The 26244-nt window shown below is 47.8% G+C and overlaps 1 protein-coding gene across 4 annotated transcripts in view; it reads right to left on the bottom strand.

Annotated features, from left to right (window-relative positions):
* Positions 1 to 14745, bottom strand: part of LUC7L (LUC7 like) — a 36976-nt gene extending 22231 nt beyond the window's left edge. For 2 of the 4 annotated variants that reach the window (XM_048866483.2, XM_048866484.2), the window contains exons 1-3: positions 14568 to 14745; positions 13150 to 13220; positions 11974 to 12068 (exon numbers count right to left, since the gene is read on the bottom strand). Coding sequence is in view for 2 of the 4 variants with exons in the window: in XM_048866485.2 (XP_048722442.1) it covers positions 11974 to 12068; positions 14568 to 14628 (156 nt within the window). In the remaining 2 variants the exon portion in view is untranslated. Of the gene's footprint in view, positions 1 to 11973; positions 12069 to 12781; positions 13221 to 14567 lie in introns of all 4 variants that reach the window. The other 2 variants (XM_075132838.1, XM_048866485.2) reach the window with 2 other exon arrangements.
* Between the last annotated feature and the right edge of the window lie 11499 nt (positions 14746 to 26244).

Consider the following 26244-nt stretch of genomic DNA (forward strand, 5'->3'; position numbering starts at 1 on the left):
CCCAAGGAAAAAATCAACAAAATTCAGGTCCTCATGGATGAGATCTCTGCCATGCCACAGGTTTCATCAGCTCGCCACTCTCTCTTGCTAGCAGGTAATGGTAATTTGTGCCAATACAAGTCTCTGGGTGATGCTCCACCTCTGTCGCTTTCAGAACTATATGATCAGTTAATAGAGCTACCCAATTTAGGGAAGATTACCAGCTGACACTTCCTCCAGAAGTGCTGCCATTGTCTGTTCCATGGCAATCTGTTGGCAGATCCACTAGCAATCTAGATGACCACCAGGCCAGAGCTATCTGCATTCACTTCAGGACAAGTAGTCCCTCAGAAATTCCAGCTAAGCATCAGCCTCCAAGAGTGCAATAGTCCATCTCCCTTCTCCATGTTTCTCCACCTGATTGGTTGCGAATTCTGGAGGGTGACAACAAAACAACTGTAGCTTGTCGCAACCCACGAGGTGGAACAGACCGCAAAAGCTTTAAACAATGTTTTCCTCACTGGAAACCTCTGTGCTGGCTCCCTACGTTTGGAACCAGGCTCAGCAGTCATGAGACAGAAAAAAAGAGAATGGAAGCTGAAGCTGAACCAACAAGTCTGATCATATTGCTGAGAGGTGGTTTCTCCCACCAGTGGATTGTTAACAAACCAGTCCAATGGGAAGTATGAAATTCCATCCTGGCACTGGCATTCACGAGCCTGGTGAGCGGACTCCCTGTCTCCAGGATAATGACTTTCCATGCTTCCTTGAAATATCCATAGTGGCCAGATAAATCAAACTGGCGCAAGCCACAGTTGTTACAGCAGAGAGCCAGCTCTGCTACAGTTAAGGTGAGAGCACCTTTCTGTTTAAAGGTTAACTCTTGTAAGTGCTCTAAAATCGGCATGGTTACTCGAGTTGCCTTGACATTTGGTGTGCCTCATGGGGTTGCCGGGTGGGTTTAATGATCCAAATTTGAGATTCTTTCGGCAAAGGGTTCCCAAGGTATATCCCTCCTGAAATAAAAAACACTAGCTTTTCTTAAGTTGACAGATTCTACCAACTTTCTCTGAGCAAACCTAGGGATCAAAACAGGGTTCCAAGTGTGGTCACATGGTCTGATTAGCTGGACTTTTAACCCCCCAGGTAGTGCATGGGACCCACCGACACAAATGTGCAGACAGTGTGCTTAAGAGGTTTGCTAGCCAGCCACAACTCATAGGACCTGCACAGCTCAAGAGGACATATTACAGCCATCAAATCTGAGCAATACTGAGGCCCTGTAAACTCAAATCCAATTCTGGGCAAAAATGAAAAACAAAAACAAAAAAGTAGGTATATTGCTACAATACACCCCTGTCAAAGGACTTGCAGGGGGAGGAGGAGGAGGAATATGAGTATAGCAGAAAATTCAGAAGGTGCTCAAAATTCTGTTTGAAAAGATGATAGCTTAGACATGTGAAAGGGGAGGGGAGACATAGAAGTGGGTGGCAGGGGAATTGGGAGCGGCAGGGGCATTGGTCATACCCACATTCTCCCCTCTGGGGGTGTCTGAGCCCCTCTCTGTGCCACCCCATTCGTGCCATGATCTGGGGGCCCTTGCCTCTCTTGGGGATGTCGGAGACCCCCTTCGGCTCCCCCCATGTGAGCCAGCACCCGGGGCAGTCCTGCCCTTCTGAGGGGGGAGCTAAGAATTAGCATGTTAGGAACATACACAAGAATACACTACATGCTGAAACTGGTGCGAGGAGTTGAGAACAGGCATGCTTGAGGTATATCACCGGCTCTTAAGCACCAGGGAGGAGGTGACAAGAACACTCACTGACACGAATGGGGCAGATCACACGTCTCAGTTCTCTTTTTTCAGGATGTATTCAACTCCATGGGATGTTCTCATTCTGCTGAGACCATCACATTGAGAAGAACTGAGCCAAGATTTTACTGTGGGGGGGATCTGGACACAGCAAAGCACTTGCTGATGATTAATTTCATACAATTATTATAGCAGAGAAGACTTCTCTTTTAAAGGACGATTTTTTAAATGTTCTAAAATCTGCATGTTTACCTTGAAATTTGCTGTGCTTCATGGGGGGGATGATCCAAATTTGCGATCATTTGAGCAAGAGGTTTCTAAAGCAACTCTTTCAAATTCTACCAAAATTTTATACACACACCTGGCTTCTAAAAAGCTGATGGCTTATTAGGATGGAAAGTTGAAAAAGAAATGATGGCAGGATTGGAGGCAGTGATGAGAGAGACAGTCTTTTCTCACATGCTTAAAGTTCCTCTAACCACCATCGAACTGTCAAATTTTGGGGACGTAGACCATGTTTGACATTTCCCTCACCAACTCTCTTAACAAGAAAGTCCAGGACCTTCAGGGTAGCATTCTTTAAAATGCTTTCACTTTCTCTGGTTGAGAGTTCTGGAGGTTGACAACAAAGGAACTGGGGGAAGTCAGACAGAACTGCAGGATCTCAAAACATGGATAAGATGGTGATGTTTGGAAGAGGGATTCAGGTTTATTAGGAACTGGGGAACCTTTTGGGAAAGGAGACACTTATACAGAAAGTAAGGGCTCCACCTAAACCAAAATAGAACCAAACTGCTGACATGTAAAATTAAAAAGGACATACAAGAGTTTTTAAACTAAGGGCTGGGGAAAAGCCAACAGGTGCAGAACAGCACAAGGTTCATACAGAGACATCTCTTAGGGGAAAAAGAAAAAGGAGGACTTGTGGCACCTTAGAGACTAACAAATTTATTTGAGCAACTTAGGCTTGAATAAAGACTGGGAGTGGATGGGTCATTACACAAAGTAAAACTATTTCCCTATGTTTATTCCCCCTCTCCCCCCCGCTGTTCCTCAGACATTCTTGTCAACTGCTGGAAATGGCCCACCTTGATCATCACTACAAAAGGTTCCCTCTTCCTTCTCCCCCCAGCCCCCGCTCTCCTGCTAGTAATAGCTCACCTTACCTGATCACTCTCGTTACAGTGTGTATGGTAACACCCATTGTTTCATGTTCGCTGTATATATAAATCTCCCCACTGTAGTTTTCCACTGAATGCATCCGATGAAGTGAGCTGTAGCTCACGAAAGCTTATGCTCAAATAAATTTGTTAGTCTCTAAGGTGCCACAAGTACTCCTGTTCTTTTTGCGGATACAGACTAACACGGCTGCTACTCTGAAACATCTCTTAGGGGAAGATTTATAAATGGGGATACTCTATATCCTAGTAAAGAGGAGAGGATAGAAGCTGATGAAGTACAGGTAGGAACTGAAGAGAAAGTTAAATTAAAAAGAGGCCCATTCAATTACATCAGATGAAGGCAGACAATTAAATATTGGCAAATTTAATAAATGCTTGTTTACAAACGCCAGAAGTTCAAATACTAAGATGGGTAAACTTGAGTGCCTGGTATTAGATGAATAATAGGCATCACAGAAATGTGGTAGAACAACAATAATCAACAGGGCATGGTAATACCAGGGTATAAAAGATATAGGAATGAGATAGTATGTCATGCTGGTGGGGGAGTGGCACTACATGTGAAAGAAAGCGAAGAGTCAAATATAATAAAAATCTTAAATGAATCAAACCATACCACAGAATCTATATGGATAGAAATTCCATGCTTGAACTACAGGAGTATAGCAGTAGGAATATACTACCAACCATGTGGCCAGGATGGTGATGGGGATTGTGAAATCCTCAAGGAGATCAGAGAAGCCATAAAATAGTAATGGGTGATTCAACTCTCTCCATATTGACTGATAACATTTCACCTCAGGACAGGATGCAGAGATAAAATTTCTAAACACCAGAAAGGACTGCTTTTTGGAGAGCTAGTCCTGGACCCAAAGGGGAGAGGCAATGCTTGCTATAGTCTTAAATAGCGCACAGGATCTAATCCAAGAGGTGAAGATAGCTGAATTGCTTGGTAAAAGAGACCATAATGTAATTAAATTTAAAATGCTTGTGCGGAGAAAAAAGAAACCCACCACAGTAGCATTTAACTTCAAAAAGGGGAATACACAAAGATGAGGAAGCTAGTTAAATGAAATTAAAAGGAACATTCACAACACGCTCAAATAAATTGGTTAGTCTCTAAGGTGCCACAAGTACTCCTTTTCTTTTTGCAAATACAGACTAGCACGGCTGCTACTCTGAAACCATTCACAAGAGTGACATGCCCGCAAGCTGCATGGCAACTATTTAAAAACACCATAATAGAGGCTCAAACTAAACATATACCCCAAGTTAAAAACAAAAACAAAAACAGAGGACCAAAAAACCACCATGGCTAAATAGAGTAAAAGAGACTGTTAGAGACAAAAAGACATCCTTTGATATTTGGTAGTCAAATCCTACTGAGGAAAATAGAAGAGAGGATAAACTCGGGCAAGTCAAGTGTAAAACTATAATCAGGCAGGCTAAAAAAGAATTTGAAGAGCAACTAGCAAGAGAAACAAAAACTAACAGCAAATTTTTAAGTACATCAGAAGCAAGAAGCCTGCTAAACAATCAGTGGGGCCACTGGACGATTGAGATGTTAAAGAAGCCCTTAAGGAACACAAGGCCGTTGTGGGAGAAGCTAAATGAATTCTTTCCATCATTTACTACTCAGGGAATTCAAAATTAACATCCCCGCAAAAAAATGGATTCACACACCCAGGGCGTGCGTCTGGTTCAGGTGTCAGGGAGACGTAAATCACTTCAGGAGGTGGGGCTGGGCTCTCTCTTCTGGCTGCAGGAATCTCTGCACCCCTCCTCCACTTCCTGCTCCCATCACTCTCTAGCCGCAGGGGGAGGGATCACTGTAGGTGGAGCTCCATCCCCATTTGCCCAACCTCTGTGCATCCAGATCACACACCCTCTCCCCCCCCCCCGGCCACAAACAAACAAACACACACACACACACACCCCTAGTTCTCCCCTGCATCCGGATCCCCATCCCTGTACCTGGACCACCTCCAGCTGTCAGGACACATCACCCTGCACCTGGACCACACTACAGAGTTCCCTGCACCTGGACCCCAACCCCACTGAGTCCCAACCAACTGTACCCAGACCTGCACCCTACCAAGCCTCACTCTCCAGTACCCAGCCGCATCCACTGAGCCCCATGCCGAGACCCATCGCTCTCCACTTCCAGACCCCATCTGCTGAGCCCCAATGACCTTCACCTGGACCTCCCTGCACCCAGAACCCCCCACCAAGCCAACCGCAGCCCAATTGCCCCACACCTGTATCCCCCCAACACTAAAACTCCTCCATACTTGGATTCTGCCAGGCTGAACCTGCTTGACCCACACCTGGATCCATGGCGGGAGGGGGAGTCGGGGAGCAAGGCTGAGCATGCATGCAAGACTCTGTCCCTCTTGCTTGCTGTGGAGCCACACAGATGTGCCAATATGCCTAGTAAGGAATCCATTTTTCAAAAAACATTTCCTGAATCTGTTTTGCTATCTGTATTGTTACAGACACACTTGCTGAAAAGTATGTTGAAATAAATTACCAAAATAATTGAAAATGGTTTGATTATATGGTGTTATTTTGACAAACAAAATATGCCAAATATTAAAACATTGTGTGCAGACTTTTTAATATTTTGGTGCAAAATTCCCCCCGGAGTAGGTAGGAGTCAGTCCTTCAAACACGACAGATGTTTCTCTGTGGTTACAAATTCATAACACGGTAACACCCATTCAAAACAAGAATAACCAGAATTCTGGAAGTTACTCCTTATTACCATTTGGGCTGCTAACCTTGTTCTCATGGAACAGGTGATCAGCGGACAAAGGTCCCCTCCTCAAGGCTGAGTTTTTGCATAACCAGAGGGGGGTACTTTTGCATATACCTTCGCATAGATCTTCCCCTAGGAAACTTTAAAAGTTCATTCTTGTCTGGCACATTGTTTCAACTAGTCCTTTGAAGCTCATAGCCCTTCCCAGAGTCTACATTAGTCACATCTCCCTGCCTGAAACATTACATACAATAATACACAAACATTTGCATTTATAATACAAACTCTTAAGATACACCCACGATATTGCAGAAGTTGCCCTGTCACAAGTGCCATAACAGCCTTGCTACAGCTGCTCTTACTGATACCACGATTTTATAGTGGTCTATCGGTGATACAATCTAAAGATTAAATACTGAATCTTTCCTCTGTTGGCAGCAAGCATGCCAGCTCCAGCCCCCATATTACAAAAGGCAAGGCTATAAATTGTAACTGCATTTTAAGCAGTGTAGCTTGACTACAACAATATAAAATGACTGATTTTATAATACTTTAATATTTACCATTGAAAGCAAGTCCCTCTAAGCTGTGCACATGCACCTAAACCCCGCGCACACAAAAAAATGAAATGCTACATTGGAGCCAGGCCGTAATATCATTTACGGGCGACTTTTGACATTGTTCGCCTGCCATCTATCAACACAGCCAGATTCTACTAGCTGGCGGGGGGAAGGGAAGGAGGAGGAGGAGGGAAAGGAGGGCAATGAATCATACCCCTCCCCGCCAGCATTTCGAACATGGAACGTTGATCACGTTGAGACCCACACATCTCCTTGTAGTCTGTTCATTTGGCTATGTACAAACTCAAGTATGTGCGAATAAGTCAAAATGCCTGGCTGTAGTTGCTAAGGAACTGCAAAGATTTCCCAGAAATGAACAAAAAAGGTAAGTGCTGTTTTCGTGGTTGAAATCTTTCAAAGACATTGGACATCATACATTTACTCGTGATGTTTTACCATTTTCCGGCGTTTTTTTTGCCACAGATGCATGGAAATGATCGGAGCTACGCACAAACTTCCGGTATCCTGATCTGAATGATCTCCCATTTGCCCTTTTGTTGAGTCACGCTGTTAAGCGCATTGAAATAGTAGCCATATAATAAAAGTATTAATTTTAAATAAACCAATCCGGTAAAAAAATCAATCCCAAAATGTCACTGTCTAGAGGTCTAAAGCATAAAAGAACAGCAACTTCATTTAAATCTGGATGAGACTATAGAGACGGTTATACGGAAGTCAAATAGTGTAATGTTTGTTAAACTTTGTGAAATATTCATATCTGATGGAGGACAGAGTCATTTGTGTATATTGTTAAGATGCCAGAGCTTCAAGAGAATTTAACAGGAAGAATGTAGAACGATGTATGGAAGTTGGATTTCTTAAAGCGTCATCTGGCAAGTAAGTCTCATATAGATGGTGGAACAAGACTTAGAAACAAAAACCCTTCCTTACGGAGTGGATTGCTTAGCATGATTCTTGAAAGTCCAGCTGACAAGCAGAGGATGCAAATTAATCTTGAACGCAAGCACTCAAAGAAGAAATCAAGGTATTTATTGACAGTGTGTTGTTGGCTATTAAAATGAACAGCGCAATGCTTCCTGTTCAGGATATTAATGACCACAGGGAAAAGTATGTGCGCATACCAGTGAGCTGGAGAAGTAAAAATTATGCTTTCGAATTTCTTGAAAATATCAACTGCATTGTCCAAAATGACCTCATGCATGAAATAGCATCAGCAGTGTTTCATACTCTAGCTGTTGATGAAAGCACTGATATATCCATTAACAGATACTTGATACTCTACTTTAAATATAGATCCCTATATTCTGCAGACTATAAAACTTCGTTTGGTGGACTATTACGATTGCAAGAACTTGATGCTGTTTCAATAGTGTCTGCAATCAAAGAGTTTTATAAAAAACACCAACTTGATCCAATGAAGATGGTGATGTTCACATCTCTTGGTGCCTCCATGATGTTGGGCAAACTCAATGGCGTGGTGGCTCAGCTGAAACATGATATTCCACGCTTAGGGGATTTCCGATGCATGGAAAGAGATCAAGCTGATAAGAGACATCGAAACCTTAATGAGGACCATCTACACAGTGTTCTATCGGTCATCCAAGAGAAAATGCAAATTTCAGGAAATAGTGGATGCTTCTGAATGTGAGTCAGTGGCTTTCAGGCCACTCAGTGAAGTGCGCTGGTTATCTAGGCACTTTGCACTTCAAGCAATTATTTGCAACTATAATCCTCTTCTGGAATATTTTGAGCAAGACAAAGTTACTGATCCGGTTTCTAAATACTGCCACAAAAAGCTGAAAGCCATGGAATACCGAATAACATTAGAAGTTTTGAATGATGTTTTGTCGGAGCTGGCTTCACTATCCACGCTGCTCCAGAAATGGGGCCTTACGCCTCTTGAAGCATTTCACCTTGCCCGAGGTAAACGGAACAACATCAGAAGACAGTACCTTGGAGATTCAGTCTTATGGAGTGACAAAGTTAAGGCTCTCTTAGATATGAGCTCTCAAGAAAATAATGAAATTGATACCAATTCCATAATAACTTTCATAAACATCTTGTGTGCACATTTGGCAGATAGGTTTCCAGAGGATGAAGACCACAAGTGGTCTGCTTTTGATTGTGTAGCAATAGTTAAGCGTGACTTCAATTTTGGAATTCATTAGGTCAAATCCCTATGTTCAAAATACAAAGACTTTCTTGCTAAAGAGATTGTTTTGGTCAGTCAGTACAATGACTTCAAGTTTGCAGTAGCCAAAAGAATCAAAAGCCAATCGGTTTTAAGTTTCCCAGATATGGTGACATTTGCTCACCAGAACGAACAGTTTCACGATCTTGCAAAGTTGATGGATATTGGAGGAACATTCCTAGCATCAAGTGCAGACTGTGAGCGTGGCTTTAGCTTAATGAACACTCTAAAAAACAAACTATGGAATTGTTTACAAGTAGATCATTTGGACATGCTGATGTGTATTCATAGCATCATAGAATCATAGAATATCAGGATTGGAAGGGACCTCAGGAGGTCATCTAGTCCAACCCCCTGCTCAAAAGCAGGACCAATCCCCAATTAAATCATCCCAGGCAGGGCTTTGTATTAAGAGTTACCAGCTGGATGGAGAACTGATAGATCTGGACAGTGTTTATACTGAATGGGCAAATGAAAAAGATCGCAGGGAAAAACAGTAAGATTAGTTTAGCAGACTTTGATATTTTGACCAATAAGAAATTAAAATTCATTTGTAATTACATATCTTATTCTTGGCTGATAATCATTTATTGATTTTTTTTAGGGAAATTTTAAATTTAAAAAACACAAACTCTTGTCTTTCTTTTTTTACTTATGTTGTCTCTATCTGAAAACCCATATAAATTGACATAATGGCATACTTATTAAATTGTCTTTATTATATGTTTATCAAAATCTTTCAGACATGTATATAGAATGAAAGATGAAAGTGGACACCAATGGGCAGAAGCTATATGTGCTTGAAATATGCTCGTGATTGTCTATAAAAAAAGATCATAAAGCGTAATGCTTAAAGCTAACTTCTGCTTCATGAAGAATGGTTAAATTTCCTTTTTCTAAGTATTTAAAAATGACATTTATAAAATAAGTTTAGAGTAGCAGCCATGTTAGTCTGTATCCACAAAAAGAACAGGAGTACTTGTGGCACCTCAGAGACTAACAAATTTATTCCACAAGTACTCCTGTTCTTTTTACTTATAAAATAACATGCTGTAAAACTATTATCAAAAATTGCAAATTAAAACTATTTAAATGTATAAGCATTTTACTCGCTTGGGCGCATTTGCCTCATGGAGCACAAATTTGAACTCTGCTTCAAAAATTTGCACAGAAGAAATTTTTTGCACACATGGCCTGTCAAAAATTACAGGGAACACTGAAGGCTACAGAAGAATTCAAGTATTTGAATTCATCTCCAGCATGCAGCAGTCTAGTTCTCATGTGGCAATGACAGAAGACATGCTTCATTTTCTTCTGAAAGAATATCCCAGTTTACTGTAATTCAGCAATCTGTCTGGTGGTATCCATTTTCCATAAGTAATTTTTTTCATCTTTACTCAGTCACCCCAAATTAGGATACTTTTAATTACATAAAATCTTGTCAGCACCATCAAAATCCTGCATCCTCTTTTTTGCTCCTATAGAATACCTTTGAACTGAACACTCAAGATGAGCCAGATTTTTCCCAGGAAGGGAGGCAGAAACTAGAAAAGCAGGGAGGTGCAATTGGTTTCCTTCTTTCATCTGCAGATTAAACAAAATCTGCTCTGACACACTAACATGCTACTTAGCCAAACCAGTCCTAAGAGCTGAATTACAGTGAACTACAAAATGCCATTAATACTTGAATATATTCCCCATCAAAAGAAAGTTGTTCCCTGGGGAGTCCATCAGGACAGGGCCACATGCAATAAGACTGGAGACTGGAAAGCTGGGGAGTTGAATTATTAAATTAGATCAAAGAGAAACAAGGTTGTTTAAAACCATCTCTAAGTTCCACAAATGAGCCTTGATCCAACCTGCTGAAGACAGACGGTGGGCTGGAAGGGGCAGCAGCCGTGTCCCATTTAAGATTCATACATTGCAAAGTCAGAAGGGACCATTGTGATCATTTAGTCTGACCTCCTCTATAACAGAGACCAGAGAACTGCCCCATAATAATTCCTACAGCAGATCATTTAGAAAAAGATCCAGTCTTGATTTTAAAATTATCAGTGATAGAAAATCCACCATGACTCTTGGTAAATTGTTTCAAATGGTAAATTACTCTCACTGTTAAAAAATTATGCCTTATTTCCAGTTTGAATTTGTCTAGCTTCAACTTCCACAGCCACTAGATCACGTTAGACTTTTCTCTGCTAGACTGAAAAGTCCATTATCAAATATTCACTCCCTGTGTAGATACTTATAGACTGTGATCGTCACCCTTTAACCATCTCTTTGTTAAACTAAATAGATTGAGCCCTTTGAGTCTATCACTATAAAGCAGATTTTCTAATCTTTTAGTCAGTCTCGTGGCTCTTTTCTGAACGCTCTCTAGTTTATCAGCATGCTTCTTGATTTGTGGACACCAGAACTGGATGCAGTATTCCAGCAGTGGTGGCACAAGTGCCAAACACAGGGGTAAAAATCGCCTCTCTATTACTACTCGAGATACGTAAAGCTGGGGTATCCACACATCTCATTAGCCCTTTTGGCTGCACCCTAGGAGCTGGTGTTCTGCTGATTATCCACTATGACACTCAAATCTTTTTCAAATCCTGCTCCTCAGAGTCCCTCATCCTACAGTCCCCAGATGGCCGACACTCGTTCTTCCTAGATGGGTACATTTATATTTAGCCATATGAAAATACATTGTTTGCTTGCACCAAGCTTACCAAGAAATCCAGATAGGGCAATCTGGATTTCTTGGTAAGCTTGGTGCAAGCAAACAATGTGTTTAATAGCATAGGTTCAAGAACCAATCCCTGTGGGATCCCAGTAGATATTCACCTGTTCAGCAATGATTCCCCAATTACAATTACATTTTGAGACCTATCAGTTAGCCAGATTTTAACCCACTTAATGTTTGGCGTGTTAATTTTATATCTTTCTATATTTTTAATCAAAATATATGATACCAAGTCAAATGCCTCACAGAAGTCAAGTATATTACATGAACACTAATACCTTTATCAACCAAACTCGCAAATCTCATTAAAAAAAGATACCAAGTTTGTTTGAAATTATCTATTTTCCATAAATCCATGTTGACTGACATTATATTATCCTCTTTTAATTCCTGATTAATAAAGTCCCATATCAGCATTAGAAAGTTTCAAAGGCACCAAGTATGTCAAACTGACAAGACTGTTCTATTTTAGCACCAGATACGGGATTACTAAAATCCCTCACTTCTGACCACTTCCACATAATTCTACAGGCAGATTTTTTCAACAGCAACATGTGTGTGTGTCACAGATGGGCATGCTGAAATTCACGCACTAGGTACATTCAGAATTTGCAGAGACTGTCTGATCTTTCCTAATTGGCATCTCCTAAGATGTATATATGGCACAGGGATGTGATCTGAACAATTTCCATTGCCTTTTATTTCACCATATCTTACAACTACCAAGACAGACACTTACTGTTCCTGCCAGGATATCATGAGGGCAGCAGTCCAGGAGATGGCTCTTGCAGACACGATCATCTGTAAACTTCACCCTTTGCCTCGTTTCATCTCCTGAAATTCATGTGTTGGTTTAAATAAGAAAGCATTAGAATGCTGATAAAGCATGATGGTGCTGGTATGATCATTTCGCCTCAATATGTAGATTAAAAATACTTCATGTTCCTGTTCCCCAAGATAGTTTGGAAAAGCTTAGAGGAGAATAAGGTATTCTGGAACTTTTATAATTGGCAACTGAAATATGAATGTTGCATTTAGATGACCAGTACACCACATATTAAATATGGTGCTGGAAAGCCAGAGAACGCCCATGGCCTGTTACCAATGCAAAGAGACAGCCTAGCCAGGGAAAAAAGACAACCTGGCTGATAGCCATGACAATTTTTTTATTTTCCTCTTTTAAATATACAAAGGATAGGGGCAGGAGATACTGAAACCCATGCTATCAGAGGGCCATGAATCACAAAACAGGGCTGTGCCTGGCAATTTCTACAGGCAACTGCTATTTATTAATCCAATAAGATAATGCTTCAGTCCTATTGGTTTGGACAACTAAATATGCAGTGTGCTTTCCAAGGCCATGTGAGGAATGAAGTTTTTTAAGTGTTGGCCTGGAACACAAAACATGTACTTCCCACCCCACCTTCCCACCCTCAGAAAACATTTTACACTTGGGAGCCACTTAAACAAGACAATATCAGAAAAGCAAAAAAAAAAAAGAAACAAAGTTAGTCAATACACACTGCGAGCTCCAACACATACTATACCCTTCTGCATTCTTCAAGACCTCAGCTGCAGAATTTTATGCCCACTGTTGAAAAGTTTTAAAGGAAAAGTTTTCTTGCCCACACCTGCAGTAAGGAAGTCAGGGGAATGATACATAAAAGTAAAGGCAAAGTGGCAATGGTATGTGACAATTTTTATAGCTAATCTGTGTATATGACACAGGTATGTGTAATACTAAAGTATGAATATAGTTTAGGATTTGCAAAGCATCCAGGATTAATGTCGTGTCTACTGAAAATGGTTTTTTCTCTCTCTTTCTTTCTTTCTAAGCTACACTCTTAAAATTACTTGTGAAAAAAAGCAAACACTTTTTTTGTTATAACAGCTTTAAAAATTGGTTGTGACTCACGGCTCGATGAACATGAGGCTTTTCTGCAACTCCCTTGCAGATTGATGTAGGCAGGCAAAGATACACTGAACCTTTATAAATAAAATAGAGGGGCCACAATTGTTCAGTTTGTATGAAATAAAAATATGGGAAGCAATTCAAAAGCAACTCAATACACAAGAAAGAAAAAGCACTTATTCACTTACGAAAAAAAGTGCAAAGAACCAGGACAGCCCTGCTAATGTGCCAGAATGAGTTTAAATATTCAGTAGCTCAGTAGAAAAGAAAATACAAACCATAGCAGGAAAATAGTTTTGCATAGGATGCAACATTCCTGTCCTTGGCAACTGCTATGAGCTTCAGTTTCTACATACAAACCTACCTAACATGCTTCTGTGTGTAAAGCACTGACTGGATAGAGCTTTTCCTCTGAGCTTATGGCCGGAAAGTCTCTCCAAATAAATATATATTAAATCAGGAAAGTTAGACTTCCAGCTCACCTTGCAATGCAATAGCAGAAGCACTCAAGGCTGCTTTAGGGGAGGCTTAGATTGTCTCTGTTACAGAACCGCACACTAAGCACATATCCTCTGCTGAGGTTTCCAAAGAGTCCCAAGAGAAAAAGGCTGCACAGGCTAGACCTAGGCTACTCTGATTAATTACTATAAAAGAAGAGGCTCCACATTTTCAAACCCGGACTCCCCACAAGGAGTCGGCCAAACCCCACGTGTGGGCACTCAAGTTGACACAAACAGAGACAAGTGTCAAACAGGCACTGGAGTTCTGAACCGAGTTGTTCAAAGGGGAGCTGCAGACGCCCTGGTGAGACACCCCCTGTTTGAAGTGGGGCCTGGGCAGTCAGTGTGCCCCCCTCTCCCCGGGATAGGTACTGAAACAACCAGACTCGGACAAGTCTGACTCATGCAGACGTTTCCAGCAGCTGCCGAGGGCTCTACACGGACAATGACAGGCGCCACAGCTGGACAGGGCCCCTGCAGACAGGCTGGGGGAGCATCAGCAAAGCTCAGGTGCTGGATACGGAGCCTCCACAGCTGGGGGCAGCAAGAGAACCGGGGGCTCTGCCAGCTCGGGAGACGGGAGGGCAGGGGAGAGGGGCTCAGACCCCGGCGCCAGGGCCCCCGCTGGGACGGAAGCGAGCAAAGGAGCGAAGATCTGTCCTGGGAACCAGACTCGGGCCCAGGAGCCAGGGCCCCGGCGGGGGAGAAGGGGGTGGGCTCAGCCCAGGAGGCAGAGCTCGAGGGGACGGTCGGACCCCGGATCTGTCCCCCACGGCGAGCGCTGACCCTTCCCCAGCTGCCGGGATCAGGCCCCGCTCAGAGCCCTCGCTGGCGCTTGCCCGGGCCCGGGCCCAGCGCGGCCAGTGCCGGCCCCCGGCCAGGCCGCGGCGCTTCCGGCAGGCCCCGCCCGCCCCTACTCACCGTCCCGGGCCGTGCCCATGAGCTGGTCCAGCAGCGCCCGCATCTGGGCCTGGGCCGACATGGCGGGAGGCAGGCAGCGCGCGGCTCCTCACAGCGGGGACAGAGCGGGCGAGGGGCGCAGCCAACAGCTCCGGCGCCGAGTCCGGCCGCAACAGCAGCCACCGCGGGGCACGCTGGGCGGAAAGAGCCCCGCCCCCGCGCGGCATCCTGGGAGATGTAGTCCTGCCCCGAGCCGGGCTGCTCGGAAACGGGGCGGCCCTGGCCCAGCACCCCCATGGGCCCTCCCGCAGCCACCGTCCCGGCCCGTCCTCCCACTGGCCCGCCAGGGGCTGAGGCTGCTGGGGGCTCCCCAGAGTCCCAGTAGTGCCGTTAACACTGGGGGCCTCTTAGTCCAACCCCATGTGTCTCTGCAGAATGGAGCCTCCTGGTGGGTGGACGAGTGGTAGAGGAGACACATGGGGTGAGAATGGAGGCCGGGGGGGGGGGGAGAGGGGTAGAGGAGACACATGGGGTGAGAATGGAGGCCGGGGGGGGGAAGAGGGGTAGAGGAGACACATGGGGTGAGAATGGAGGCCGGGGGGGGGGGGAAGAGGGGTAGAGGAGACACATGGGGGGAGAATGGAGGCCGGGGGGGGGGAGAAGAAGGGTAGAGGAGACACATGGGGGGAGAATGGAGGCCGGGGGGGGGGAAAGAGGGGTAGAGGAGACACATGGGGTGAGAATGGAGGCCGGGGAGGGGGGAGAAGAAGGGTAGAGGAGACACATGGGGTGAGAAGGGAGGCCGGGGGGGGGAGAAGAAGGGTAGAGGAGACACATGGGGTGAGAATGGAGGCCGGGGGGGGAAGAGGGGTAGAGGAGACACATGGGGTGAGAATGGAGGCCGGGGGGGGGGGAAGAGGGGTAGAGGAGACACATGGGGTGAGAAGGGAGGCCGGGGGGGGGAGAAGAAGGGTAGAGGAGACACATGGGGTGAGAAGGGAGGCCGGGGGGGGGAGAAGAAGGGTAGAGGAGACACATGGGGTGAGAAGGGAGGCCGGGGGGGGAGAAGAAGGGTAGAGGAGACACATGGGGTGAGAATGGAGGCCGGGGGGGGAAGAGGGGTAGAGGAGACACATGGGGTGAGAATGGAGGCCGGGAGGGGGGGAAGAGGGGTAGAGGAGACACATGGGGTGAGAATGGAGGCCGGGGGGGGGAAGAGGGGTAGAGGAGACACATGGGGTGAGAATGGAGGCCGGGGGGGGGAGAAGAAGGGTAGAGGAGACACATGGGGTGAGAATGGAGGCGGGGGGGGGAAAGAGGGGTAGAGGAGACACATGGGGTGAGAATGGAGGCCGGGGGGGGGAAGAGGGGTAGAGGAGACACATGGGGTGAGAATGGAGGCCGGGAGGGGGGGGGAAGAAGGGTAGAGGAGACACATGGGGTGAGAATGGAGGCCGGGGGGGGGGAAGAGGGGTAGAGGAGACACATGGGGTGAGAATGGAGGCCGGGGGGGGGGGAAGAGGGGTAGAGGAGACACATGGGGTGAGAATGGAGGCCGGGGAGGGGGGAGAAGAAGGGTAGAGGAGACACATGGGGTGAGAATGGAGGCCGGGGGGGGGAAGAGGGGTAGAGGAGACACATGGGGTGAGAATGGAGGCCGGGGAGCGGGAAGAGGGGTAGAGGAGACACATGGGGTGAGAATGGAGGCCGGGGGGGGGAAGAGGGGTAGAGGAGACACATGGGGTGAGAATGGAGGCCGGGGAGGGGGGAGAAGAAGGGTAGAGGAGACACATGGGGTGAGAATGGAGGCCGGGGGGGGAGAGGGGGAGAGGAGACACATGGGGTGAGAATGGAGGCCGGGGGGGGAAGGGGTAGAGGAGACACATGGGGTGAGAATGGAGGCCGGGGGGGGGAAGAAGGGTAGAGGAGACACATGGGGTGAGAATGGAGGCCGGGGGGGGGAAGAGGGGTAGAGGAGACACATGAGGTGAGAATGGAGGTCCCCGGGGGGGGGGGGGTAGCTCAGTGGTCTGCTCTGCCCGGGGTTATGAGTTCAATCCTCGAGGAGGCCATTTGGGATCAGGGCAAAAATTGGGGATTGGTCCTGCTCTGAGTAGGGGGTTGGACCAAATGACTTCCTGAGGTCCCTTCCAACCCTGGTATTCTACAATTCTATGAGGGGTAAAAGAGACACATGGGGTGAGAATTGAGGCCGGGGGGGGAAAGAGGGGTAGAGGAGACACATGGGGTGAGAATGGAGGCCCCCCGGCGGGGGAAAGAGGGGTAGAGGAGACACATGGGGTGAGAATGGAGGCCCCCGGGGGGGGAAAGAGGAGACACATGGGGTGAGAATGGAGGCCCCCTGGGGGAGGGGGTAGCTCAGTGGTCTGCTCTACCCGTGGTTATGAGTTCAATCCTTGATGGGGCCATTTGGGATCAGGGCAAAAATAGGGGATTGGTCCTGCTCTGAGTAGGGGGCTGGACCAAATGACCGCCTGAGGTCCCTTCCAACCCTGGTATTTTATGATTCTATGAGGGGTAGAGGAGACACATGGGGTGAGAATGGAGGCCGGGGGGCGGAGAGGGGTAGAGGAGATACATGGGGTGAGAATAGAGGCCCCCCGTGGGGGGAGGGGTAGAGGTAGAGGAGACACATGGGGTGAGAATGGAGGCCCCCCGGGGGGGGAGGGATAGAGGAGATACATGGGGTTAGAATGGAGGCCCCTGGTGTGGGAGAGCAGAGGGTAGAGGAGGAACATGGGGTTAGAATTAGGGTTGCTTGCACCCCCTCCTGCACCTGAAGCCCCAGCCCTGAGCCCACTCCCACACCAAATCTCTTGGCCCCAGCCCGGAGCCTCCTCCTGCACCCCAAACCCCTCAGCCGCACCCCAAACCCCTCGGCTCCACCCCAGAGCCTGCTTCCCCAGCGGGAGCCCTCATCCTGTTGCGTAGGAAAGGTTCAATTTATTAAGTGTCCATAGTAGTCATTTTGGATTGATAATAGGACAACCTGTCCTCCATCTTGGCACCCCTTCTCCTTCAGCTTTTTGGCTCTCTTTTTGAGTTTGGCACCAAAACAAAGAAAAGGTGGGAAAGGTAATGTCTCGTGGCAGTAGAATCTGGACATTCAAAAAAACAAAAAAACCCCAGAGAACTCATATAAGGGAGCATCACCCTCTGAGCAGCACTCTGTGTCTCTAGATGCTGTGAAAGCAGGTCATCCGAGTGAGGCAAAGAAGCCCTCCCACAGAATACCAGCCTTGCTATTAGCTGGAGCCCTGTGGTATTAGGACTTGAGGTGAACCAGTAATATCTACCAAGGTTCCCTTAACTTACCTCCACTCACCTGTTCCATCATCACATGAATTAGCATCGCAGGACAACGAGATCAAGAAGAGAAGGCAGAAGACACCATACTGAAGATCTACTTTACTTATCACCGAAGTTCCTGAGTCCTGGTTCCTGCTGTGTTTCTGTTCCTGGCACCTGTCCCTGAGATTCTGGTTCCCGTCTGCGTTCCTATTCCTGTTCTCCAGTCTAGTGTCTGAAAGATATGGTATAGTCCTTCTTGTTTAGTCCTGTCTATCCCATTGTGTATAGGGTTTGGGGCTGTGGGGTTCACCCCCATCTACATCATTGGGGTTAACAACCAAGCTGTTATTGTATTATCTTAGTTTGCAGGGGGTCGGTTACTGTTACTCTTAATAAATATCACCTGACTGTTTGCAACCTCAATCTGCCTTTGTCTTAACTACACAATTGCCGATGATAGATGGGGAGGGGGTAGAACACTGCAGATAGCCCAACTTCTGTAAAGTAAAACCTAGTTCCAGCTGTCTCGAGCTAACCACCCCCTCCCGCACCCTGACCTACTGCCCCAGCCCAGTAAAAGTGAGTGAGGGTGGGGGAGCGCAAGTAACGGAGAGAGGGGGGCTGGAGTGAGTGGGGGTGGGGCCTCAGAGAAGGGGTGGGGAAACGGTGTTGTGTGCAATTAGAAAGTTGGCAACTCTAGTTAGAATGGAGGCCCCAGAAATGGGGGCAGGGGGAGTCAGAGAGTAGAGAACACACATGCGGTTAGAATGGAGGCCCCAGGTGGGGCGGGGGAGAGTAGAGGAGACACATGGGCTTAGAATGGAGGCCCCTGGGGGGAGGGGGATAGAGGAGACACGTGGGGTTAGAATGGAGGTCCCTGGTTGGGAGGAGGAAGAGTAGAGGAGACACGTGGGATTATACGAGTAATTTTACTAGGTGTTCTGTATTCAGCATAGGGAAATATGGTCACCCTAAGTAAAGTCCTTTCATCATCTGAGTTCGCAGCTGAGAGTCCAGGGGGGGGGGGGGGGAGGGATAAAAAGCCCTAACAAGAAGAAACTCTATTTCTTTGTTGCTTGGAGTGTAGGCCAGGGGTTCTCACAATAAAGTTTTTGGTGGCGTCAGTGTGTGGTAATTTTTTGTAAAATAATTAACTTTAGAAAAAAAATGAATATGCACATACACATGTCCAAATAATAGTAATTTATTTATGTAGGGGTTATTTTGCAGACTTAATAAAAATAATGTACCGTTGCCTCTATTCTTTACTGCAGTGGTTCTCAACCTTTCCAGACTACTGTACCCCTTTCAGGAGTCTGATTCGTCTTGCGTACCCCAAGTTTCACCTCACTTAAAAACTGTTGTAGAACTAGGCAAATATATAGATGAGTTGATGTACCCCTTGGAAGACCTCTGGATACGCCCAGGGGTACATGTACCCCTGGTTGAGAACCACTCCTTTACTGGATCTAAACCAAATAGAAACACAAATAAGGTGCTCTGCATATTCTTGTATTTTTCTGTTGATCCTTTTGCTTTTTTGATTGCTTTCTCTTTCTTTTTTTTTTTAAGACTTGCTGATTAGTAAGTCTGCTTCTGTGAAAAGTGATATTTGTATATTAATACCACTTTTCACAGCAGCAGACCTGTTAGCTAGCTGGGAGGCAGTGAAAAGAGTGTAGAGTCTGAATGAGCTCTCCTCTGACATCTAGTGGTGAGCTGTGGAAAAAGATTTCAGGAGCTGATCTTGTTTACATGGACACACCCACCCTGCCTAGGTGCTCAGCATGATGGGATTGCTTGCCAAATAATCACTTGTGGCTGGTGTTGGATCCCCAGTTTCCTTGTTATTGGGGCAGGAGTAATAAAGTGTTGTTATCCTGGTTGTGTGAACCGAGGGCAGCAGAAGTGTACCCGGCATACCCCGATGGAGGGACTTACCCTCAACCGAACGGCACTCGCTGGACAGGGGACCTGGGTTCCAAAACCCAATGAGTTGGGGGAAGGTAGGTATTGGTATCTAGATACCATTTCATGCCTCCTCTCTCCATGGTATAATAAAAGAGTTAATTTAGATTCAACTGAGAGCTTTGTTCATGCTGCAGAGCTGCAATCACTGATACCTAGATCTAAATATTAGACCTACTTTGGGACAGTGTCTCTATTCCAAGAGACTGCCCAGTGTGCACCAGCAGTGAAGCTTCCCTCACTAACAGCTGATATCACTAAGAGCTGTGTTAGATGGGGGTCCTTGAAGATATATTGGTGAGTGGCCAGCCCAGCAGCTGGTGGAGAGGTGCAGCAAGTGGCCAGCAGGGAAGCTGGTGGAGAGGGCCAGAGCAGAGCCCTGCAGAGAGACATGGCAATTGGCCTTTGGGACAATGAGTGCCCAAACAGTGGAGTGTGTAAGGTTCCTCCTTACCGCTGCCCCTCCACACGGGGTGGGAAGTGAACGCTGTGGATGAACCTCTGAACTCTGGGGCTGCATTGGCTAAGGACAGCAACTGTGAGTGGGGTACAGAGAAGGGATGGGCACGTTAAAGAGACTTTTGGATTGTTGGACTTAAGAACCTGAGGGGAAAAGGACATGGTCCAATGTACTTGGGGCTGGGTCTTTTGCTCATGGTTTATGTTTATGAACCCTAGTTGTGGTGTTTTCCCAAATTAATGCCGAGTTACTTCCCTCCTTTTATTAAAAGTTTTTGCTACACTCAGACACTGTGCTTGCGAGTGGAGAAGTGTTGCCTCTTAGAGGCGCCCAGGGGGTGGTGTGTAATTGTCACTGGGTGGGGGCTCAAGCCGGTTTTGTGTTGTATTGTTGATAAGGAACCCCTAGATACTGAACCTGGCCCTTGTTGCTGCTGGCTCCACCTGGCAAAACAGTTACAAATATCACTTTTCACAGCAGACTTACTCAGCCCTGTCAAACTGGGGGACAAATTAAGTGTTGGATGGAGAGGTGGGTAGGGAGGTACCAAGGACCGCGACGATGGGGTGGGTGGGTGAGGGGTCAGGGGAGGTAGTGGGAGCCAGGGGCAATGAGTGGGGTGGTGACACTGAAGCCCTGTGGCCGGGGGATGGAACCCTGTGGCCAGAGCCCTGCAGCCAGGGAGTGCTGCTGTGCAGCCAAAGCCTGCAGCCCCAAGTCAGAGCCTGTGGCCAGAGCCTGCCACCGCCTGGCTGGAGCCTGCTGTCTGTCACCCCAGGGCTGAAGCTGGAAGCCTGAGCCCCACTGCCCCCAGGATGGTGGGGACCGCACAGCAGCTGTCCGCTCCTCTAGTGTTTGTGGCTCCAGAGCGGGACAGGGCCCAGGATAGATCCAAGTGCCCAGGGCTACCACGTGTGCCTCTCTCTTAAGGCTGTTATAGTGCCTGAGGAGTTTACACTTAATAATTGTTTGGTGAAATCAAAGTACAGAACTCACAACCAATTTGGGGTTTGTGCCCTGGCTCTTTACAGTATGCCCTGAGGTTGGTATTCATGCTTGTGTACAGCTTGACAGCAACATTGACCAGTAAGGGCACAGAAGGCACCCATGAGGCTGCGGGCAGTGGCTATATACACTGGAGAAATGCAGGTGCCTATATGCCACGTGCTCCAGGGCCTGCAGCACAGGTCTCCCCAAACTCCACAGGCTGGAATCACCCCCAGGCCCTGCTAGCCCAACCTGAAACCCTACCTGGCTGTGCTGCAGCAGGTCAGGTTGAGGGGGGGAGAGGTTTTACCTCCTAGAGGCAGCGATGCCAGGTGATGCTCCGGTGCCAGAACAGAAGTCACTACAGAGTCTGCAGTAAGGTCCCGGTGGCACTTGGCAGTGTCTCTCTCTCTCCTTAGACAACTGAGATGTGCAAGCCCAGGAGAATCTCCATAGTGGCTTACGGCTGATCTCGTCTTGCAGCAGGATGCGGCCAGGGTGAGAACAACTGGCTGCAACCCAGAGGGGCCAGGGTTTTTGGGTCCTTCTGGACCATGGAGTCCTTTCCCAAGCCTTTGGCATGGTAGGGAGAATGGGGGACCCTGATGTGTGTGCGGGGAGGAGGACATAAGGGAACCAAGCCCTTGGAATGGCAGGGTGAAGGAGGGACCTCTTGTTTTAATTCAGATGGAAGATCTGGGCCTAAAGAGTCAAAGGTGTTAACATTATCCTGTCACTGTCCAACAAAGTTTTCAAAAAGGTGCAGGGTTTGGCACACAGAGCCCTCAGCTGCCTAGTACCACAGCAGACACAGCAGATTCATGCCACAGGTTAGAAATTTACCGATTGAGGCACATTCAAGGGAAAGAATCAAAACACGGAGAAAGGCAGCAAACTGAAACTGAGTGATCAGGAAAAACAAACATGATCCAAACTTACCAAGGTCTCTTTTTAGAGAGCCACAGAGGGAACAGCAGCTAGAGTCACTTTTCTGTCAAACAGCCCGTGGTGGGGGCGAAAGGCATAGTTCAATTGTTTAATTCTGAGTGGGAAATAATCGTACTTTCCTGCTTTCCACAGAGAGACCCATAGGGGAGAAGAGATAGGAGAATAAAGACAGGAGAGAGACGTTTTTTGTTGATGTCAGGATACAGGGTGACTGGCCAGCCACAGATGGATTCTCTGGGCCGGCAGGTCAGCCACAGCAGCTATTGCTTTGGACCCTGGCTCACCTCTCCAGTCAGGGACATCATCTGGCTGGGCTGGTCAGGTCTCTCTTAGTCACTGGTCCTTTTCCAGGTGAACCATCTCATCCCACTGTGCTGATGCCGTGATTTCAGGATCAGGTGAAAAGCCGAGAGAGAAAGAGGACAGGAGGAAGATGGGGACTGGAGAAGGAGCACATGAGAAAAGGGCAAACAAGATCTCCTGTGTATCAGACTCGGGTTCTGGGGATAGTCCAGAGTCCCTATGTGCCAAGGCCTGGGTGTCTGTATTACTCATGACAGTCTCCTGTTGGTGGAGTGTCTTGGAGCCCAGCTAAACGTCTGTGACCACTTAGCACATGCAGGGCTGTGGAGCAGGCTGTGATGCCCAGCTCTGAAGGCAGCGCAGAAGTGATGGTGGCAATCCCATCACACACACCCCCACCAGCTTAACAACCCCCCCACAGTCCCCTTTTGGGTCAGGACTCCCACAGTTACAACACCATGAAATGTCAGATATAAACCTCTGAAACCGTGAAACTAACTATTTTAAAAATCCTATGTCTGTGAAATTGACCAGAACAGACCACGAATTGGTAGGGCCCTAGCTATGAGATTGGCACCACCATTGCCTGGGCACGGCCACAGGAATGAGCCAGGGCCAAAGAGGTTTTTATGCAGAAAAATTAACAGAGCTCTGTGGGTCCCCAGGAGGGTGTGCCCCCTCCCACCCCACAGCTCCCCAGGAGGATCCATGTGTTGAGGCTGAGAAGGGGCAGTTCCCTGTTCAGGGCCTGTGAGTCTATATTTCCTAGGCTGCTCTGTGACTTGGGAAGGTGGGAGTCAATCTTTCCAGCCCCTGAGGCTCTTCCGGAAATTCACCCTCATCTGTCTCTTGGGTTTGTCTTTCCTCCGGACGCCAGGGCCCCTCCCCTGATCCTTCCCAGACCTACACTCTTCTACCGCTCCTCCCCAGCCTCCCCTCTCTCATAGAATCTCAGGGTCGGAAGGGACCTCAGGAGGTCATCTAGTCCAACCCCCTGCTCAAAGCAGGGCCAACCCCCAATTTTTGCCCCAGATTCCTAAATGGCCCCCTCAAGGATTGAACTCACAACCCTGGGTTTAGCAGGCCAATGCTCAAACCACTGAGCTGTCCTTCCCTCTGTTCTGGGAGCACCAGCCCCAAGCAGAGGCAAAGGAGGAGCAGAAGAAAGCGAGGTGACCATAGAGAGCCCAGCTCATCTGTGCTCCATGGGGAAGGGCCTCCCATGCTGCAAGCTCTCAAACACCCAGTAGGCTGCAGGAGCTGGATCCCACACGGCCCAGGAGCACAGCCCCCCACAGGAGGAGATGCGGAGTTGTTGGGCACAGCTTGCTCCAGATAGGGAGGGCTATGCATCCCCTTGGCTGAGCCCTATAACTCGTGTCACAAGGTGACCACTAGATGTCACCCACATGCCACCTCCCCATGTCTGACAGGTTGTGGCCGTTGGGGTTCATGGTGGTGGGAGGGCTGACGGTTTCCAAAGTGGCTGCTGATTTTGGCTGCCTCAGTTTGTGGCTGGCCAACTTGAGAGCCCCACAGCCCAGCACTCAGCCGTGGTGGTGCTGTGGTGGGAGTGCCCAGCTGCCAGATCATGTGTGTTTTATCGCAAGTTTTGTTGTTATTTGGTCTGTTCTGTAAAGCCCAGAGTCCTGCAGTGATGGGATTAGGGAAGCAATCCCGCTTTCCTTTGTAGATAGTTTTGAGCCTCCCACTCCACTGCAGGGAGAAGCCTGACCATAGGGCCTGCATGTGCACAAAGGATAAATCCAAGAACCCCAGATGGAGACATCTCCTGGGTGTTAGGTCAGTCCTGTAATTCTGGGGGGCAGGTCATGCTCTGTGAATGTCAGGGACCGGCGAGCCTGAGCCAGGGGCAGCAGCAGGCACTCGGTGGTTCTGAAAATCCAGTTCAAGCACCCTAAGGTTGGGCGCCCAAAAATGGAAGCTACCCATTCCTCGGTTTGCACAGATTATCCAGGTGTAAACTCAAGTTCCCCTGCACCTGGCAAGCCAGACATGAAGCCTGTCTATCATGGCAGCTGCCCCATAGTTAACCAGGCCAGTTTCCAGACAGAACCCTATTTATCACCACCCCCACAAAAATCTGTACATAAACATGTATGGGGCTGAAAATTAGAAGGGTGCCTCTGTTACAGGTTTCACTCACCACTGGAAGCAACCCCTGGTGGCTGGTCTGGGAGATCAGCTCTCATCTGGTCTAGCACCCCCTTCCATCACCGGGCTTGGGGTGCTCGCTCTTCATGGCTCGGCCCTCTAGCCAGGCTATTATATAGTTTTCCCTCTTCTGGCATATCAGCATCTCACCAGACCAGCTACCTGGATGCCACCTTCACCAGTCCTGTACCACTTCACAGTGGCTGGTAGGGGAACCCAGGGCCTGCCTGCTACTCTAGCTTCCAGCCCAGGGACCCAATGAGCAGTAACAAAGATCTGCACAACCTCACTGTTCTTTCCCTGGACTTCTTCCTACTCTGCCTTCTACATGCTTTCCTTTCCCACAGCTCTTCTGGTAAACCCTTCCTGCAGAGCTGGGAGCCTAGGGGTCTTGTGCACTCCCTCTCTCCCCCTCCAGCCCTCTTCTACTTGCAACTGTCTGGCTTTATACAAGCGCAGCCTGCCCCAATCAGCTGGGCTTCATCATCAATTAGCCTAATCAATCAAGCCTGGCTCTCCCCCAGGTGCAGCCTTTAAGGTTAATTGGCCCCTTCTAAGCTAGCTGAACCCCACCCTGGGGGGTGAACCCCCCCTTCACAGCCACTAGGGTGGTGCCTGTGTCATTTTTTAACACAATTTCATGCAAATCAAAAGGAGGGTTCTGAGGCTGCAGCCCCCCCACTATGTGCCAGGTGCTCACAGCTTGCAAATTCATATCGCTTGTTTTGCTCACTTGTAACTCCGCGCACAGGGCTGCAGACATGCACTGCCCGTCAGTGGACTCCTGTGGGCAAGGCTGGGAGTCTCTTAACATTGCCCTGCCCCTAACAACAACCACGGCAGGGAGAGGGGGAAAGTGGTAGGGATGCTGCTCAGTGAAGCAGAGATCTGAGCTCTAGTCCTAAACTAGCCTTGGATCCAGTGAGCTTCTCCTGCTTTGCTGGAGGGGGCGCTCTTTCTAGACAAGCCATTGGCAGGTTCATGTGGGTGCAGGTCAGTTGCTGGGAGATTTGGGAAGGGAGCTGTTCCCCTTTGTCCCAGCCAGACAGTCACAATGGGAGAGTTAGCAGAGCAGGAGGGGGTCTCCAGCCCTCACTGTCCTGCTGCTCACACAGGCCACATGCAGGCAGATTTCACCACCCACTGAAGAGCGATCAAACAAGGTGATGCCATCCCTACAAGGTCAGAGTTAAGGTTGTAGGAGCAGTGTCATCCCACAAGGGCAGAGTTAAGGCTATGTTATATGGACAGTTTCACTTTAATGCTGTATTTCCTGGTTCTTCTAACATTTGTTTTGTTTCTCATCACCACACTAGCATCATTATAAAGGGTGTGTGTGGCGTGGGCTCAGTAGGGGTCGCTCCTTCCTTTGACTCAGTCCTGAACAATGCCCAGCCTATGATGCCAAACTTCACATGAGATTTCAGCTGAGGTTCTGACCACTCGAGGCCACTGCAGTCACCATGCCAGGCGAGGGAGAAAAAGGAAGCGGAGGCACAAAATCCTGACCGTTAATCAGAACGGAGCCCTTGTGTCCTAGGCCAA

Source organism: Caretta caretta, chromosome 10, assembly GCF_965140235.1.
Source record: "Caretta caretta isolate rCarCar2 chromosome 10, rCarCar1.hap1, whole genome shotgun sequence".
Lineage (NCBI taxonomy): Eukaryota > Metazoa > Chordata > Testudines > Cheloniidae > Caretta > Caretta caretta.